The 19655-nt window shown below is 47.9% G+C and overlaps 1 protein-coding gene across 1 annotated transcript in view; it reads right to left on the reverse strand.

Annotated features, from left to right (window-relative positions):
• LOC128689928 (aminopeptidase N-like) overlaps positions 1-19655 on the reverse strand; it is a 159064-nt gene that overhangs the window by 96050 nt on the left and 43359 nt on the right. The window contains exon 4 of the mRNA XM_070088674.1: positions 19458-19613. Within this exon, the coding sequence (XP_069944775.1) occupies positions 19458-19613 (156 nt within the window). The remainder of the gene's footprint in view (positions 1-19457; positions 19614-19655) is intronic.

Below are 19655 nucleotides of genomic sequence, written 5' to 3' on the forward strand. Positions count from 1 at the left end.
GGTGGGGCGACAGGGCTGAGGGTTAATGGAGCAAAGTCAAAGCTATTAGAAGTAGGCACGTGGGTAGGGGGGGGGGAACTGTATGGGTGGAACGTAGTGGATAGAATTAAGATATGTGGGGTTGTGTACATGGTGGACACTGGGGAGGCGCAGAGAATAAATTCCAAGGAAGTTGTGAGTAGAGCGATGGGTAGGATGCGCGGGTGGAGGGCTGGGGATGTAACGTTGCAGCAGAGGGTGGTGGTAGTAAACACACTTGTGTACAGTAAAGTGTGGGGAGTGGCAGAAGTATATCCCCTGAGGTCGTGTGATATTCAGGAACTGGAGAGGGTGGTTTTGAGGTATGTGTGGGGTTATGGGAAGCCATGGCTACGGAAGGAGGTGGTGATGATGGGCGTGCGGCAGGGTGGGCTGGGTCTTATACCTTTGGACACACGCGTGAAGGCAGTGTATGTGAAGCAACGGTACTTGAGGGTGGGTGGGGATAGGGGTAGAAGGGTGGGAGAGGTCATGGAGGATGTGCGATAATGGTGGAAGGGGAAGGCGCTACTGGTGTGTGAAGATATGGTGCGTAATTTGATGGCAATGCGGGATGCAAAAAAAAGTAAGGGTAAGTAGGCTTGGGAGGACAGGTAGGCAGGGTAAAGTGATAAAGGGAGTAGCAACATACCCGATGTATGACTGGAGGGGCATTTGGGAAGACTTTCGGAAGGTAAGATTAAAGCCAAGGGTTCGTGAAGTGGTTTATAGATTCTTTATGGGAATTCTAGCTACAAGGTCAGTGCTATATAGAATGGGTTATGTAGGTGCTGGCACTTGTTTGCATTGTGGGGAAGAGGAGACGGCTTTTCATGCTGTATATTTTTGTGAAAACTTGGAGGTTGTAAGGACATGGTTAGCGAGAGTTCTGGGTATCGTGGCGGGAGGGGGGAGAAACATTTCGACTTTGAGGGCTTTGCATTTTGATGTGGGCGGGGTTTTCAAGGACATTCGGAGGGCAGTGATGTATGTAGTGGCAGATTTTTTGTATGTGTCTTGGTGCATGCGGGAGGTGGGGGGTGATTGCAGGGTGCGGGCGCTTGCGGCGAGTGTGTATCGTACAGTTTGCAGAAATAGGCTACTATAAGGGAGGGTGTGGGTAAATAGTTTTCCCTTGGGTAATCGTAATCTGACGGTAGGTGTAATGTTAGGGTTGGGTGTAGTTTAGAGCTGGAATGGGTTGTTTCTCCCTAAACTGGGCCTTTTGTTCCGTTTTTGAGATTAGTGGAGGATGGAAGGTGGAATAACAGTGTGTGGGGGTGGAGTATATGGGTGTAAAGTCGTTAGGAAAGAGAGGCGGGGGGCGTAGGTGGGGTGAACTGGTGACATTTGGTTAAGAGACAGGGCTTTTATGACTTTAGACGTCAGGTACGAACTTGAGCATGAAAGGGAACGAAAGTTTGTGTTTTTAATACAGATAGCATTGTGTCAGGGGATGGCAGAGGTGGCTTTCTGAAGTGTCTTTTGCCAGGATGGTTTTTTAATGATTGAGGTAGTACTGCCCTGTACATGTTTTATTAGGAGCCATAAGTTATATTTATGTAACTTAGTGTGTGACAGAGTAAGTCTCATATTGCTCTGGAACATTGTTAATAAATATATATATCTTGTTGAACATGATAATACATAAAAATGGGAATATATATTAGTGTGTGAGTTTTAATCAATAAATAAAAAAAAAATTCATGGTTATTCAGATTGGTGATGGGGTTAGTTTTTAATATGTGTGTGAGTGGGGGGAGGGATGATGGGTCACCTGTGTTGTGTGAGTGGGGAGAGGGATGATGGGTCACCTGTGTTGTGTGAGTGGGGGGAGGGATGATGGGTCACCTGTGTTGTGTGAGTGGGGGGAGGGATGATGGGTCACCTGTGTTGTGTGAGTGGGGGGAGGGATGATGGGTCACCTGTGTTGTGTGAGTGGGGGGAGGGATGATGGGTCACCTGTGTTGTGAGAGTGGGGGGAGGGATGATGGGTCACCTGTGTTGTGTGAGTGGGGGGAGGGATGATGGGTCACCTGTGTTGTGTGAGTGGGGGGAGGGATGATGGGTCACCTGTGTTGTGTGAGTGGGGGAAGGATGATGGGTCACCTGTGTTGTGTGAGTGGGGGGAGGGATGATGGGTCACCTGTGTTGTGTGAGTGGGGGAGGGATGATGGGTCACCTGTGTTGTGTGAGTGGCGGGAAGGACGATGGGTCACCTGTGTTGTGTGAGTGGGGGGAGGGATGATGGGTCACCTGTGTTGTGTGAGTGGGGGGAGGGATGATGGGTCACCTGTGTTGTGTGAGTGGTGGGAGGGATGATGGGTCACCTGTGTTGTGTGAGTGGGGGGAGGGATGATGGGTCACCTGTGTTGTGTGAGTTAGGGGAGGGATGATGGGTCACCTGTGTTGTGTGAGTGGGGGTAGGGATGATGGGTCACCTGTGTTGTGTGAGTGGGGGGAGGGATGATGGGTCACCTGTGTTGTGTGAGTGAGGGGAGGGATGATGGGTCACCTGTGTTGTGTGAGTGGGGGGAGGGATGATGGGTCACCTGTGTTGTGTGAGTGGGGGGAGGGATGATGGGTCACCTGTGTTGTGTGAGTGGGGGGAGGGATGATGGGTCACCTGTGTTGTGTGAGTGGGGGGAGGGATGATGGGTCACCTGTGTTGTGTGAGTGGGGGGAGGGATGATGGGTCACCTGTGTTGTGTGAGTGGGGGGAGGGATGATGGGTCACCTGTGTTGTGTGAGTGGGGGGAGGGATGATGGGTCACCTGTGTTGTGAGAGTGGGGGGAGGGATGATGGGTCACCTGTGTTGTGAGAGTGGGGGGAGGGATGATGGGTCACCTGTGTTGTGTGAGTGGGGGGAGGGATGATGGGTCACCTGTGTTGTGTGAGTGGGGGAGGGATGATGGGTCACCTGTGTTGTGTGAGTGGGGGAGGGATGATGGGTCACCTGTGTTGTGTGAGTGGGGGAGGGATGATGGGTCACCTGTGTTGTGTGAGTGGGGGAGGGATGATGGGTCACCTGTGTTGTGTGAGTGGGGGGAGGAATGATGGGTCACCTGTGTTGTGTGAGTTGGGGGGAGGGATGATGGGTCACCTGTGTTGTGTGAGTGGGGGAGGGATGATGGGTCACCTGTGTTGTGTGAGTGGGGGAGGGATGATGGGTCACCTGTGTTGTGTGAGTGGGAGGAGGGATGATGGGTCACCTGTGTTGTGTGAGTGGGGGGAGGGATGATGGGTCACCTGTGTTGAGTGAGTGGGGGGAGGGATGATGGGTCACCTGTGTTGTGTGAGTGGGGGGAGGGATGATGGGTCACCTGTGTTGTGTGAGTGGGGGAGGGATGATGGGTCACCTGTGTTGTGTGAGTGGGGGAGGGATGATGGGTCACCTGTGTTGCGTGAGTGGGGGGAGGGATGATGGTTCACCTGTGTTGAGTGAGTGGGGGGGGATGATAGGATGATGGTTCACCTGTGTTGTGTGAGTGGGGGGAGGGATGATGGGTCACCTGTGTTGAGTGAGTGATGGGGTGTTGTGTGAGGGATGATGGGTCACCTGTGTTGTGTGAGTGGGGGGAGGGATGATGGGTCACCTGTGTTGTGTGAGAGGGGGGAGGGATGATGGGTCACCTGTGTTGTGTGAGTGGGGGGAGGGATGATGGGTCACCTGTGTTGTGTGAGCGGGGGAGGGATAATGGGTCACCTGTGTTGTGAGAGTGGGGGGAGGGATGATGGGTCACCTGTGTTGTGTGAGTGGGGGGAGGGATGATGGGTAACCTGTGTTGTGTGAGTGGGGGAGGGATGATGGGTCACCTGTGTTGTGTGAGTGGGGGGAGGTATGATGGGTCACCTGTGTTGTGTGAGTGGGGGGAGGGATGATGGGTCACCTGTGTTGTGTGAGTGGGGGGAGAGATGATGGGTCACCTGTGTTGTGTGAGAGGGGGGAGGGATGATGGGTCACCTGTGTTGTGTGAGTGGGGGGAGGGATGATGGGTCACCTGTGTTGTGTGAGTGGTTGGAGGGATGATGGGTCAATTGTGTTGTGTGAGTGGGGGGAGGGATGATGGGTCACCTGTGTTGTGTGAGTGGGGGGAGGGATGATGGGTCACCTGTGTTTTGTGAGTGGGGGGAGGGATGATGGGTCACCTGTGTTGTGTGAGTGGGGGGAGGGATGATGGGTCACCTGTGTTGTGTGAGTGGGGAAGGGATGATGGGTCACCTGTGTTGTGTGAGTCTGGGGAGGGACGATGGGTCACCTGTGTTGTGTGAGTGAGGGGAGGGATGATGGGTCACCTGTGTTGTGTGAGTGGGGGGAGGGATGATGGGTCACCTGTGTTGTGTGAGTGGGGGAGGGATGATGGGTCACCTGTGTTGTGAGAGTGGGGGGAGGGATGATGGGTCACCTGTGTTGTGTGAGTGGGTGGATGGATGATGGGTCACCTGTGTTGTGTGAGTGGGGGGAGGGATGATGGGTCATCTGTGTTGTGTGAGTGGGGGGAGGGATGATGAGTAACCTGTGTTGTGTGAGAGGGGGGTGGGATGATGGGTCATCTGTGTTGTGTGAGTGGGGGGAGGGATGATGGGTCACCTGTGTTGTGTGAGTGGAAGAGGGATGATGGGTCACCTGTGTTGTGTGAGTGGAGGGAGGGATGATGGGTCACCTGGGGTGTGTGAGTGGGGGGAGGGATGATGGGTCACCTGTGTTGTGTGAGTGGGGGGAGGGATGATGGGTCACCTGTGTTGTGTGAGTGGGGGAGGGATGATGGGTCACCTGTGTTGTGTGAGTGGGGGAGGGATGATGGGTCACCTGTGTTGTGTGAGTGGGGGGAGGGATGATGGGTCACCTGTGTTGTGTGAGTGGAGGGAGGGATGATGGGTCACCTGTGTTGTGTGAGTGGGGGGAGGGATGATGGGTCACCTGTGTTGTGTGAGTGGGGGGAGGGATGATGGGTCACCTGTGTTGTGTGAGTGGGGGGTGGGAGGATGGGGCACCTGTGTGGTGTGAGTGGGGGGGAGGGATGATGGGTCACCTGTGTTGTGTGAGTGGGGGGAGGGATGATGGGTCACCTGTGTTGTGTGAGTGGGGGGAGGGATGATGGGTCACCTGTGTTGTGTGAGTGGGGGGAGGGATGATGGGTCACCTGTGTTGTGTGAGTGGGGGGAGGGATGATGGGTCACCTGTGTTGTGTGAGTGGGGGGAGGGATGATGGGTCACCTGTGTTGTGTGAGTGGGGGGAGGGATGATGGGTCACCTGTGTTGTGTGAGTGGGGGGAGGGATGATGGGTCACCTGTGTTGTGTGAGTGGGGGGAGGGATGATGGGTCACCTGTGTTGTGTGAGTGGGGGGAGGGATGATGGGTCACCTGTGTTGTGTGAGTGGGGGAGGGAGGGATGATGGGTCACCTGTGTTGTGTGAGTGGGGGGAGGGATGATGGGTCACCTGTGTTGTGTGAGTGGGGGGAGGGATGATGGGTCACCTGTGTTGTGTGAGTGGGGGAGGGATGATGGGTCACCTGTGTTGTGTGAGTGGGGGGAGGGATGATGGGTCACCTGTGTTGTGTGAGTGGGGGGAGGGATGATGGGTCACCTGTGTTGTGTGAGTGGGGGGAGGGATGATGGGTCACCTGTGTTGTGTGAGTGGGGGGAGGGATGATGGGTCACCTGTGTTGTGTGAGTGGGGGTAGGGATGATGGGTCACCTGTGTTGTGTGAGTGGGGGGAGGGATGATGGGTCACCTGTGTTGTGTGAGTGGGGGGAGGGATGATGGGTCACCTGTGTTGTGTGAGTGGGGGAGGGATGATGGGTCACCTGTGTTGTGTGAGTGGGGGGAGGGATGATGGGTCACCTGTGTTGTGTGAGTGGGGGGAGGGATGATGGGTCACCTGTGTTGTGTGAGTGGGGGGAGGGATGATGGGTCACCTGTGTTGTGTGAGTGGGGGAGGGATGATGGGTCACCTGTGTTGTGTGAGTGGGGGAGGGATGATGGGTCACCTGTGTTGTGTGAGTGGGGGGAGGGATGATGGGTCACCTGTGTTGTGTGAGTGGGGGGAGGGATGATGGGTCACCTGTGTTGTGTGAGTGGGGGGAGGGATGATGGGTCACCTGTGTTGTGTGAGTGGGGGGAGGGATGATGGGTCACCTGTGTTGTGTGAGTGGGGGGAGGGATGATGGGTCACCTGTGTTGTGTGAGTGGGGGGAGGGATGATGGGTCACCTGTGTTGTGTGAGTGGGGGGAGGGATGATGGGTCACCTGTGTTGTGTGAGTGGGGGAGGGATGATGGGTCACCTGTGTTGTGTGAGTGGGGGGAGGGATGATGGGTCACCTGTGTTGTGTGAGTGGGGGGAGGGATGATGGGTCACCTGTGTTGTGTGAGTGGGGGAGGGATGATGGGTCACCTGTGTTGTGTGAGTGGGGGAGGGATGATGGGTCACCTGTGTTGTGTGAGTGGGGGGAGGGATGATGGGTCACCTGTGTTGTGTGAGTGGGGGGAGGGATGATGGGTCACCTGTGTTGTGTGAGTGGGGGGAGGGATGATGGGTCACCTGTGTTGTGTGAGTGGGGGAGGGATGATGGGTCACCTGTGTTGTGTGAGTGGGGGGAGGGATGATGGGTCACCTGTGTTGTGTGAGTGGGGGGAGGGATGATGGGTCACCTGTGTTGTGTGAGTGGGGGAGGGATGATGGGTCACCTGTGTTGTGTGAGTGGGGGGAGGGATGATGGGTCACCTGTGTTGTGTGAGTGGGGGGAGGGATGATGGGTCACCTGTGTTGTGTGAGTGGGGGGAGGGATGATGGGTCACCTGTGTTGTGTGAGTGGGGGGCGGGATGATGGGTCACCTGTGTTGTGTGAGTGGGGGGAGGGATGATGGGTCACCTGTGTTGCGTGAGTGGGGGAGGGATGATGGGTCACCTGTGTTGTGTGAGTGGGGGAGGGATGATGGGTCACCTGTGTTGTGTGAGTGGGGGGAGGGATGATGGGTCACCTGTGTTGTGTGAGTGGGGGGAGGGATGATGGGTCACCTGTGTTGTGTGAGTGGGGGAGGGATGATGGGTCACCTGTGTTGTGTGAGTAGGGGAGGGATGATGGGTCACCTGTGTTGTGTGAGTGGGGGGAGGGATGATGGGTCACCTGTGTTGTGTGAGTGGGGGGAGGGATGATGGGTCACCTGTGTTGTGTGAGTGGGGGGAGGGATGATGGGTCACCTGTGTTGTGTGAGTGGGGGGAGGGATGATGGGTCACCTGTGTTGTGTGAGTGGGGGGAGGGATGATGGGTCACCTGTGTTGTGTGAGTGGGGGGAGGGATGATGGGTCACCTGTGTTGTGTGAGTGGGGGGAGGGATGATGGGTCACCTGTGTTGTGTGAGTGGGGGGAGGGATGATGGGTCACCTGTGTTGTGTGAGTGGGGGAAGGGATGATGGGTCACCTGTGTTGTGTGAGTGGGGGGAGGGATGATGGGTCACCTGTGTTGTGTGAGTGGGGGGAGGGATGATGGGTCAGCTGTGTTGTGTGAGGGGGGGTAGGGACGATGGGTCACCTGTGTTGTGTGAGTGGGGGGAGGTATGATGGGTCACCTGTGTTGTGTGAGTGGGGGGAGGGATGATGGGTCACCTGTGTTGTGTGAGTTGGGGAGGGATGATGGGTCACCTGTGTTGTGTGAGTGGGGGGAGGGATGATGGGTCACCTGTGTTGTGAGAGTGGGGGGAGGGATGATGGGTCACCTGTGTTGTGTGAGTGGGGGGAGGGATGATGGGTCACCTGTGTTGTGTGAGTGGGGGGAGGGATGATGGGTCACCTGTGTTGTGTGAGTGGGGGGAGGGATGATGGGTCACCTGTGTTGGGTGAGTGGGGGGAGGGATGATGGGTCACCTGTGTTGTGTGAGTGGGGGAGGGATGATGGGTCACCTGTGTTGTGTGAGTGGGGGGAGGGATGATGGGTCACCTGTGTTGTGTGAGTGGGGGGAGGGATGATGGGTCACCTGTGTGTTGTGGGGGGAGGGATGATGGGTCTCCTGTGTTGTGTGAGTGGGGGGAGGGATGATGGGTCACCTGTGTTGTGTGAGTGGGGGGAGGGATGATGGGTCACCTGTGTTGTGTGAGTGGGGGAGGGATGATGGGTCACCTGTGTTGTGTGAGTGGGGGGAGGGATGATGGGTCACCTGTGTTGTGTGAGTGGGGGGAGGGATGATGGGTCACCTGTGTTGTGTGAGTGGGGGGAGGGATGATGGGTCACCTGTGTTGTGTGAGTGGGGGGAGGGATGATGGGTCACCTGTGTTGTGTGAGTGGGGGGAGGGATGATGGGTCACCTGTGCTGTGTGAGTGGGGGAGGGATGATGGGTCACCTGTGTTGTGTGAGTGGGGGGAGGGATGATGGGTCACCTGTGTTGTGTGAGTGGGGGGAGGGATGATGGGTCACCTGTGTTGTGTGAGTGGGGGAGGGATGATGGGTCACCTGTGTTGTGTGAGTGGGGGGAGGGATGATGGGTCACCTGTGTTGTGTGAGTGGGGGGAGGGATGATGGGTCACCTGTGTTGTGTGAGTGGGGGGAGGGATGATGGGTCACCTGTGTTGTGTGAGTGGGGGGGGGATGATGGGTCACCTGTGTTGTGTGAGTTGGGGGAGGGATGATGGGTCACCTGTGTTGTGTGAGTGGGGGAGGATGATGGGTCACCTGTGTTGTGTGAGTGGAGGGAGGGATGATGGGTCACCTGTGTTGTGTGAGTGGGTGGAGGGATGATGGGTCACCTGTGTTGTGTGAGTGGGGGGAGGGATGATGGGTCACCTGTGTTGTGTGAGTGGGGGGAGGGATGATGGGTCACCTGTGTTGTGTGAGTGGGGGGAGGGATGATGGGTCACCTGTGTTGCGTGAGTGGGGAGAGGGATGATGGGTCACCTGTGTTGCAACACAGGTTTCTTAATAATGCATTTATAGGTCTTGTGTAATTTGATGCGAGCTGTATTATGAGTGTATTATTGGTGCATTATTATTGTATTGAGGTTGTATTTTAAGAGTTATATTTATAGCCATTTTGTGGCCTTTATTATTATCCATTTATTCCTTTTTGAATTGTGATATGTTTTAAAAAATTGTAAATAGTATGACAGGTGTTGCCTGGATTGTTATGTGTTTATATATTGTGTTATTGATGTTATCCTTGTTCAAGTTATTTTTTAATTTTAAGTAGCAGTGAAATGTAGAATGTGGTATAAACCTTGGTAATAAATACCGACAAGTTGGTTTAGAAAGACACGTAAGCCAACACTATAACATATTTATTAGAAAACGTTTCGGTCCTGGGACCAGTAGGTCTTCTACAGTGTTCCTCCATTCTTATGTTCTTATGACATTCCTCAGGTCACGTGCGTCACATCTCACTCTCCGCCTATATATATAATGCCTTTCTACCTCTGTATGTTAGAAGTGATCAAGGTCCCAGGACCGAAACGTTTTCTAATAAATATGTTATAGTGTTTGCTTACGTGTCTTTCTAAACCAATGTAGAATGTATTCATTGGTGGGGGGGGGGGGGAGTGTAAGCAATAATGTGTAGGTTCCACTATATCTACGAACCTTGTGTACTTGTGCACTTGTGAAACAACGTACGTAGAAGCTGTCTGTAGGTTGTGTTAAGTTTATTTTAATGTCTTTATTCAGTAGTTTGTGTAGTGAATGTTTATTGCTCATCACCAGTGTCAATGTTACATATTGATATATATACACCTATATATATTAGTACATGAAGTTTTAAATAAAATATAAAAAAACTTCATGAAGGTGTCTGCTATCACCTGTTAACTTCATGAAGGTGTCTGCTATCACCTGTTAACTTCATGAAGGTGTCTGCTATCACCTGTTAACTTCATGAAGGTGTCTGGTACCACCTGTTAACTTCATGAAGGTGTCTGCTATCACCTGTTAACTTCATGAAGGTGTCTGGTACCACCTGTTAACTTCATGAACGTGTCTGCTACCACCTGTTAACTTCATGAAGGTGTCTGGTATCACCTGTTAACTTCATGAAGGTGTCTGCTATCACCTGTTAACTTCATGAAGGTGTCTGCTATCACCTGTTAACTTCATGAAGGTGTCTGGTACCACCTGTTAACTTCATGAAGGTGTCTGCTATCACCTGTTAACTTCATGAAGGTGTCTGCTAACACCTGTTAACTTCATGAAGGTGTCTGCTATCACCTGTTAACTTCATGAAGGTGTCTGGTATCACCTGTTAACTTCATGAAGGTGTCTGCTATCACCTGTTAACTTCATGAAGGTGTCTGCTATCACCTGTTAACTTCATGAAGGTGTCTGGTACCACCTGTTAACTTCATGAAGGTGTCTGCTAACACCTGTTAACTTCATGAAGGTGTCTGCTATCACCTGTTAACTTCATGAAGGTGTCTGCTATCACCTGTTAACTTCATGAAGGTGTCTGGTACCACCTGTTAACTTCATGAAGGTGTCTGCTAACACCTGTTAACTTCATGAAGGTGTCTGCTATCACCTGTTAACTTCATGAAGGTGTCTGCTATCACCTGTTAACTTCATGAAGGTGTCTGCTATCACCTGTTAACTTCATGAAGGTGTCTGCTATCACCTGTTAACTTCATGAAGGTGTCTGCTACCACCTGTTAACTTCATGAAGGTGTCTGCTATCACCTGTTAACTTCATGAAGGTGTCTGCTAACACCTGTTAACTTCATGAAGGTGTCTGCTATCACCTGTTAACTTCATGAAGGTGTCTGGTATCACCTGTTAACTTCATGAAGGTGTCTGCTATCACCTGTTAACTTCATGAAGGTGTCTGCTATCACCTGTTAACTTCATGAAGGTGTCTGGTACCACCTGTTAACTTCATGAAGGTGTCTGCTAACACCTGTTAACTTCATGAAGGTGTCTGCTATCACCTGTTAACTTCATGAAGGTGTCTGCTATCACCTGTTAACTTCATGAAGGTGTCTGCTATCACCTGTTAACTTCATGAAGGTGTCTGCTATCACCTGTTAACTTCATGAAGGTGCCTGGTATCACCTGTTAACTTCATGAAGGTGTCTGCTATCACCTGTTAACTTCATGAAGGTGTCTGCTATCACCTGTTAACTTCATGAAGGTGTCTGCTATCACCTGTTAACTTCATGAAGGTGTCTGCTATCACCTGTTAACTTCATGAAGGTGTCTGCTACCACCTGTTAACTTCATGAAGGTGTCTGCTATCACCTGTTAACTTCATGAAGGTGTCTGCTATCACCTGTTAACTTCATGAAGGTGTCTGCTATCACCTGTTAACTTCATGAAGGTGTCTGCTAACACCTGTTAACTTCATGAAGGTGTCTGCTATCACCTGTTAACTTCATGAAGGTGTCTGGTATCACCTGTTAACTTCATGAAGGTGTCTGCTATCACCTGTTAACTTCATGAAGGTGTCTGCTATCACCTGTTAACTTCATGAAGGTGTCTGGTACCACCTGTTAACTTCATGAAGGTGTCTGCTAACACCTGTTAACTTCATGAAGGTGTCTGCTATCACCTGTTAACTTCATGAAGGTGTCTGCTATCACCTGTTAACTTCATGAAGGTGTCTGCTATCACCTGTTAACTTCATGAAGGTGTCTGCTATCACCTGTTAACTTCATGAAGGTGCCTGGTATCACCTGTTAACTTCATGAAGGTGTCTGCTATCACCTGTTAACTTCATGAAGGTGTCTGCTACCACCTGTTAACTTAATGAAGGTGTCTGCTATCACCTGTTAACTTCATGAAGGTGTCTGCTACCACCTGTTAACTTCATGAAGGTGTCTGCTATCACCTGTTAACTTCATGAAGGTGTCTGCTACCACCTGTTAACTTCATGAAGGTGTCTGCTATCACCTGTTAACTTCATGAAGGTGTCTGCTATCACCTGTTAACTTAATGAAGGTGTCTGCTATCACCTGTTAACTTAATGAAGGTGTCTGCTATCACCTGTTAACTTCATGAAGGTGTCTGCTATCACCTGTTAACTTCATGAAGGTGTCTGCTATCACCTGTTAACTTCATGAAGGTGTCTGGTATCACCTGTTAACTTAATGAAGGTGTCTGCTATCACCTGTTAACTTCATGAAGGTGTCTGGTATCACCTGTTAACTTCATGAAGGTGTCTGCTACCACCTGTTAACTTCATGAAGGTGTCTGCTATCACCTGTTAACTTCATGAAGGTGTCTGCTACCACCTGTTAACTTCATGAAGGTGTCTGCTATCACCTGTTAACTTCATGAAGGTGTCTGGTATCACCTGTTAACTTAATGAAGGTGTCTGCTATCACCTGTTAACTTCATGAAGGTGCCTGGTATCACCTGTTAACTTCATGAAGGTGTCTGCTATCACCTGTTAACTTCATGAAGGTGTCTGCTACCACCTGTTAACTTAATGAAGGTGTCTGCTATCACCTGTTAACTTCATGAAGGTGTCTGCTACCACCTGTTAACTTCATGAAGGTGTCTGCTATCACCTGTTAACTTCATGAAGGTGTCTGCTACCACCTGTTAACTTCATGAAGGTGTCTGCTATCACCTGTTAACTTCATGAAGGTGTCTGCTATCACCTGTTAACTTAATGAAGGTGTCTGCTATCACCTGTTAACTTAATGAAGGTGTCTGCTATCACCTGTTAACTTCATGAAGGTGTCTGCTATCACCTGTTAACTTCATGAAGGTGTCTGCTATCACCTGTTAACTTCATGAAGGTGTCTGGTATCACCTGTTAACTTAATGAAGGTGTCTGCTATCACCTGTTAACTTCATGAAGGTGTCTGGTATCACCTGTTAACTTCATGAAGGTGTCTGCTACCACCTGTTAACTTCATGAAGGTGTCTGCTATCACCTGTTAACTTCATGAAGGTGTCTGCTACCACCTGTTAACTTAATGAAGGTGTCTGCTATCACCTGTTAACTTCATGAAGGTGTCTGCTATCACCTGTTAACTTCATGAAGGTGTCTGCTATCACCTGTTAACTTCATGAAGGTGTCTGCTATCACCTGTTAACTTCATGAAGGTGCCTGGTATCACCTGTTAACTTCATGAAGGTGTCTGCTATCACCTGTTAACTTCATGAAGGTGTCTGCTACCACCTGTTAACTTAATGAAGGTGTCTGCTATCACCTGTTAACTTCATGAAGGTGTCTGCTACCACCTGTTAACTTCATGAAGGTGTCTGCTATCACCTGTTAACTTCATGAAGGTGTCTGCTACCACCTGTTAACTTCATGAAGGTGTCTGCTATCACCTGTTAACTTCATGAAGGTGTCTGCTATCACCTGTTAACTTCATGAAGGTGTCTGCTATCACCTGTTAACTTAATGAAGGTGTCTGCTATCACCTGTTAACTTCATGAAGGTGTCTGCTATCACCTGTTAACTTCATGAAGGTGTCTGCTATCACCTGTTAACTTCATGAAGGTGTCTGGTATCACCTGTTAACTTAATGAAGGTGTCTGCTATCACCTGTTAACTTCATGAAGGTGTCTGGTATCACCTGTTAACTTCATGAAGGTGTCTGCTACCACCTGTTAACTTCATGAAGGTGTCTGCTATCACCTGTTAACTTCATGAAGGTGTCTGCTACCACCTGTTAACTTAATGAAGGTGTCTGCTATCACCTGTTAACTTCATGAAGGTGTCTGCTATCACCTGTTAACTTCATGAAGGTGTCTGCTATCACCTGTTAACTTCATGAAGGTGTCTGCTACCACCTGTTAACTTCATGAAGGTGTCTGGTATCACCTGTTAACTTAATGAAGGTGTATGCTATCACCTGTTAACTTCATGAAGGTGTCTGGTATCACCTGTTAACTTCATGAAGGTGTCTGCTACCACCTGTTAACTTCATGAAGGTGTCTGCTACCACCTGTTAACTTCATGAAGGTGTCTGGTATCACCTGTTAACTTAATGAAGGTGTCTGCTATCACCTGTTAACTTCATGAAGGTGTCTGGTATCACCTGTTAACTTAATGAAGGTGTCTGCTACCACCTGTTAACTTCATGAAGGTGTCTGCTATCACCTGTTAACTTCATGAAGGTGTCTGCTACCACCTGTTAACTTCATGAAGGTGTCTGCTACCACCTGTTAACTTCATGAAGGTGTCTGCTAACACCTGTTAACTTCATGAAGGTGTCTGCTATCACCTGTTAACTTCATGAAGGTGTCTGCTACCACCTGTTAACTTCATGAAGGTGTCTGCTAACACCTGTTAACACCTGTTAACTTCATGAAGGTGTCTGCTACCACCTGTTAACTTCATGAAGGTGTCTGCTCACCTGTTAACTTCATGAAGGTGTCTGCTACACCTGTTAACTTCATGAAGGTGTCTGCTATCACCTGTTACCTGAAGGTTAACTTCATGTTAACTTCATGAAGGTGTCTGATACCACCTGTTAACTTCATGAAGGTGTCTGCTACCACCTGTTATCTTCATGAAGGTGTCTGCTATCAACTGTTAACTTCATGAAGGTGTCTGCTACCACCTGTTAACTTCATGAAGGTGTCTGCTATCACCTGTTAACTTCATGAAGGTGTCTGCTATCACATGAAGGTGTCTGCTATCACCTATTAACTTCATGAAGGTGTCCTGTTAACTTCATGAAGGTGTCTGCTATGAAGGTGTCTGCTACCACACCTGTTAACTTCATGAAGGTGTCTGCTATCACCTGTTAACTTCATGAAGGTGTCTGCTATGAAGGTGTCACCTGTTAACTTCATGAAGGTGTCTGCTACCACCTGTTAACTTCTGTTAACTTCATGAAGGTGTCTGCTATCACCTGTTAACTTCATGAAGGTGTCTGCTACCACCTGTTAACTTCATGAAGGTGTCTGCTATCACCTGTTAACTTCATGAAGGTGTCTGCTATCACCTGTTAACTTCATGAAGGTGTCTGCTAACCTGTTAACTTCATGAAGGTGTCTGCTATCACCTGTTAACTTCATGAAGGTGTCACCTGCTAAGGTGTCTGCTATCACCTGTTAACTTCATGAAGGTGTCTGCTATCACCTGTTAACTTCATGAAGGTGTCTGCTATCACCTGTTAACTTCATGAAGGTGTCTGCTATCACCTGTTAACTTCATGAAGGTGTCTGGTACCACCTGTTAACTTCATGAAGGTGTCTGCTATCACCTGTTAACTTCATGAAGGTGTCCTGTTAACTTCATGAAGGTGTCTGCTAGCACCTGTTAACTTCATGAAGGTGTCTGCTAACACCTGTTAACTTCATGAAGGTGTCTGCTATCACCTGTTAACTTCATGAAGGTGTCACCTGTTAACTTCATGAAGGTATCACCTGTTAACTTCATGAAGGTGTCTGCTACCACCTGTTAACTTAATGAAGGTGTCTGCTATCACCTCTTAACTTCATGAAGGTGTCTGCTAACACCTGTTAACTTCACTGCTTTAACTTCATGAAGGTGTCTGCTATCACCTGTTAACTTCATGAAGGTGTCTGCTATCACCTGTTAACTTAATGAAGGTGTCTGTGTCTGCTATCACTTTAATGAAGGTGTCTGCTATCACCTGTTAACTTCATGAAGGTGTCTGCTATCACCTGTTAACTTTAACAATGAAGGTGTCTGCTATCACCTGTTAACTTCATGAAGGTGTCTGCTATCACCTGTTAATGAAGGTGTCTGCTTCATGAAGGTGTCTGCTATCACCTGTATCATGAAGGTGTCTGCTATCACCTGTTAACTTCATGAAGGTGCCTGGTATCACCTGTTAACTTCATGAAGGTGTCTGCTATCACCTGTTAACTTCATGAAGGTGTCTGCTACCACCTGTTAACTTAATGAAGGTGTCTGCTATCACCTGTTAACTTCATGAAGGTGTCTGCTACCACCTGTTAACTTCATGAAGGTGTCTGCTATCACCTGTTAACTTCATGAAGGTGTCTGCTACCACCTGTTAACTTCATGAAGATGTCTGCTATCACCTGTTAACTTCATGAAGGTGTCTGCTATCACCTGTTAACTTAATGAAGGTGTCTGCTATCACCTGTTAACTTAATGAAGGTGTCTGCTATCACCTGTTAACTTCATGAAGGTGTCTGCTATCACCTGTTAACTTCATGAAGGTGTCTGCTATCACCTGTTAACTTCATGAAGGTGTCTGGTATCACCTGTTAACTTAATGAAGGTGTCTGCTATCACCTGTTAACTTCATGAAGGTGTCTGGTATCACCTGTTAACTTCATGAAGGTGTCTGCTACCACCTGTTAACTTCATGAAGGTGTCTGCTATCACCTGTTAACTTCATGAAGGTGTCTGCTACCACCTGTTAACTTAATGAAGGTGTCTGCTATCACCTGTTAACTTCATGAAGGTGTCTGCTATCACCTGTTAACTTCATGAAGGTGTCTGCTATCACCTGTTAACTTCATGAAGGTGTCTGCTACCACCTGTTAACTTCATGAAGGTGTCTGGTATCACCTGTTAACTTAATGAAGGTGTCTGCTATCACCTGTTAACTTCATGAAGGTGTCTGGTATCACCTGTTAACTTCATGAAGGTGTCTGCTACCACCTGTTAACTTCATGAAGGTGTCTGCTACCACCTGTTAACTTCATGAAGGTGTCTGGTATCACCTGTTAACTTAATGAAGGTGTCTGCTATCACCTGTTAACTTCATGAAGGTGTCTGGTATCACCTGTTAACTTAATGAAGGTGTCTGCTACCACCTGTTAACTTCATGAAGGTGTCTGCTATCACCTGTTAACTTCATGAAGGTGTCTGCTACCACCTGTTAACTTCATGAAGGTGTCTGCTACCACCTGTTAACTTCATGAAGGTGTCTGCTAACACCTGTTAACTTCATGAAGGTGTCTGCTATCACCTGTTAACTTCATGAAGGTGTCTGCTACCACCTGTTAACTTCATGAAGGTGTCTGCTAACACCTGTTAACTTAATGAAGGTGTCTGCTATCACCTGTTAACTTCATGAAGGTGTCTGCTACCACCTGTTAACTTCATGAAGGTGTCTGCTACCACCTGTTAACTTCATGAAGGTGTCTGGTATCACCTGTTAACTTCATGAAGGTGTCTGCTATCACCTGTTAACTTCATGAAGGTGTCTGCTACCACCTGTTAACTTCATGAAGGTGTCTGCTACCACCTGTTAACTTCATGAAGGTGTCTGCTATCACCTGTTAACTTCATGAAGGTGTCTGCTACCACCTGTTAACTTCATGAAGGTGTCTGCTATCACCTGTTAACTTCATGAAGGTGTCTGCTATCACCTGTTAACTTCATGAAGGTGTCTGCTATCACCTATTAACTTCATGAAGGTGTCTGCTACCACCTGTTAACTTCATGAAGGTGTCTGCTACCACCTGTTAACTTCATGAAGGTGTCTGCTACCACCTGTTAACTTCATGAAGGTGTCTGCTACCACCTGTTAACTTCATGAAGGTGTCTGCTACCACCTGTTAACTTCATGAAGGTGTCTGCTACCACCTGTTAGCTTCATGAAGGTGTCTGGTATCACCTGTTAACTTCATGAAGGTGTCTGCTACCACCTGTTAACTTCATGAAGATGTCTGCTACCACCTGTTAACTTCATGAAGGTGTCTGCTAACACCTGTTAACTTCATGAAGGTGTCTGCTACCACCTGTTAACTTCATGAAGGTGTCTGCTAACACCTGTTAACTTCATGAAGGTGTCTGCTCCCACCTGTTAACTTCATGAAGGTGTCTGCTACCACCTGTTAACTTCATGAAGGTGTCTGCTAACACCTGTTAACTTCATGAAGGTGTCTGCTACCACCTGTTAACTTCATGAAGGTGTCTGCTAACACCTGTTAACTTCATGAAGGTGTCTGTACCACCTGTTAACTTCATGAAGGTGTCTGCTACCACCTGTTAACTTCATGAAGGTGTCTGCTAACACCTGTTAACTTCATGAAGGTGTCTGCTAACACCTGTTAACTTCATGAAGGTGTCTGCTACCACCTGTTAACTTCATGAAGGTGTCTGCTATCACCTGTTATCTTCATGAAGGTGTCTGCTATCACCTGTTAACTTCATGAAGGTGTCTGGTATCACCTGTTAACTTCATGAAGGTGTCTGCTACCACCTGTTAACTTCATGAAGGTGTCTGCTATCACCTGTTAACTTCATGAAGGTGTCTGCTATCACCTGTTAACTTCATGAAGGTGTCTGCTATCACCTGTTAACTTCATGAAGGTGTCTGCTATCACCTGTTAACTTCATGAAGGTGTCTGCTATCACCTGTTAACTTCATGAAGGTGTCTGCTATCACCTGTTAACTTCATGAAGGTGTCTGCTATCACCTGTTAACTTCATGAAGGTGTCTGCTACCACCTGTTAACTTAATGAAGGTGTCTGCTATCACCTGTTAACTTCATGAAGGTGCCTGCTGCCACCAGTTAACTCAAGTCATACTCTAACAACATTGTAAAATGTAACTACCGTATCGAAGGAATATAATACCGACAGGTTGGTGAATATAATACCGATAGGTTGGTGAATATAATACCGACAGGTTGGTGAATATAATGCCGACAGATTGGCGAATATAATACCGACAGGTTGGTGAATATAATACCGACAGGTTGGTGAATATAATACCGACAGGTTGGTGAATATAATACAGACAGGTTGGTGAATATAATACCGACAGGTTGGTGAATATAATACCGACAGGTTGGTGAATATAATACCGACAGGTTGGTGAATATAATACCGACAGGTTGGTGAATATAATACCTACAGGTTGGTGAATATAATACCGACAGGTTGGTGAATATAATACCGACAGGTTGGTGAATATAATACCGATAGGTTGGTGAATATAATACCGACAGGTTGGTGAATATAATACCGAATACGAAACTTGAGCAACACAAGAGGATATTTAAAACATTTTTCTAACACCAGGGACTTCATGAATCCACTGATGAAGGTCCCCTGGTGAGCGGGATTGTTTCTTAAACAAAGATACCCAGGGTTTGCAAGTCTATCTTATATAAGAAACAAAGCACAAGGTCAGTGGATAATTTACAAGATAAAAGTAATTTAGTCAATTATTTGCTTAAAGTAATTACAATTAAACAGGTAAAATAATAGACTGTGTGTTAGATATCCACTATCTAAACGCCAAATGAAATACATAAAACTTTTCAATTGTAATTTATTTTGTAAAGAACTATTGCAAGATTTAAAAAACAGAACATAACACTCCTTTTAAAGCTTAATTTAATAAAGCATTTTTTGACAAGTGATATGCAGAACAAACACAGTCTTCATGACCTTGTTAAAAATATAACACACCAAACTGTTATTCTGATATCAACTTATTACATACCTAATAAATACAAATAATTCTTAAATTATCCATAAATTGTTTAAATTTTATCAGAAATCTTAAATACCACAAAACTGGAAATGATGCTTACATAGGTTTGGAAACTATAAGAGGCATATTGGAGAGAGCTGTCATGTTGTTTTGCCTGGCTAAATGAATATCAAAGGTGGCCTTGAAGCTGGGCTCATCGAAGCTTGGGAAAGCTCTTCGCGCATCACCTGGTGAAAACTGAGACGCGGCCAACCATCTGAAATTTGTAGCCTTTGAATGTATTCTGAAATTTACATAT

Source organism: Cherax quadricarinatus, chromosome 25, assembly GCF_038502225.1.
Source record: "Cherax quadricarinatus isolate ZL_2023a chromosome 25, ASM3850222v1, whole genome shotgun sequence".
NCBI lineage: Eukaryota > Metazoa > Arthropoda > Malacostraca > Decapoda > Parastacidae > Cherax > Cherax quadricarinatus.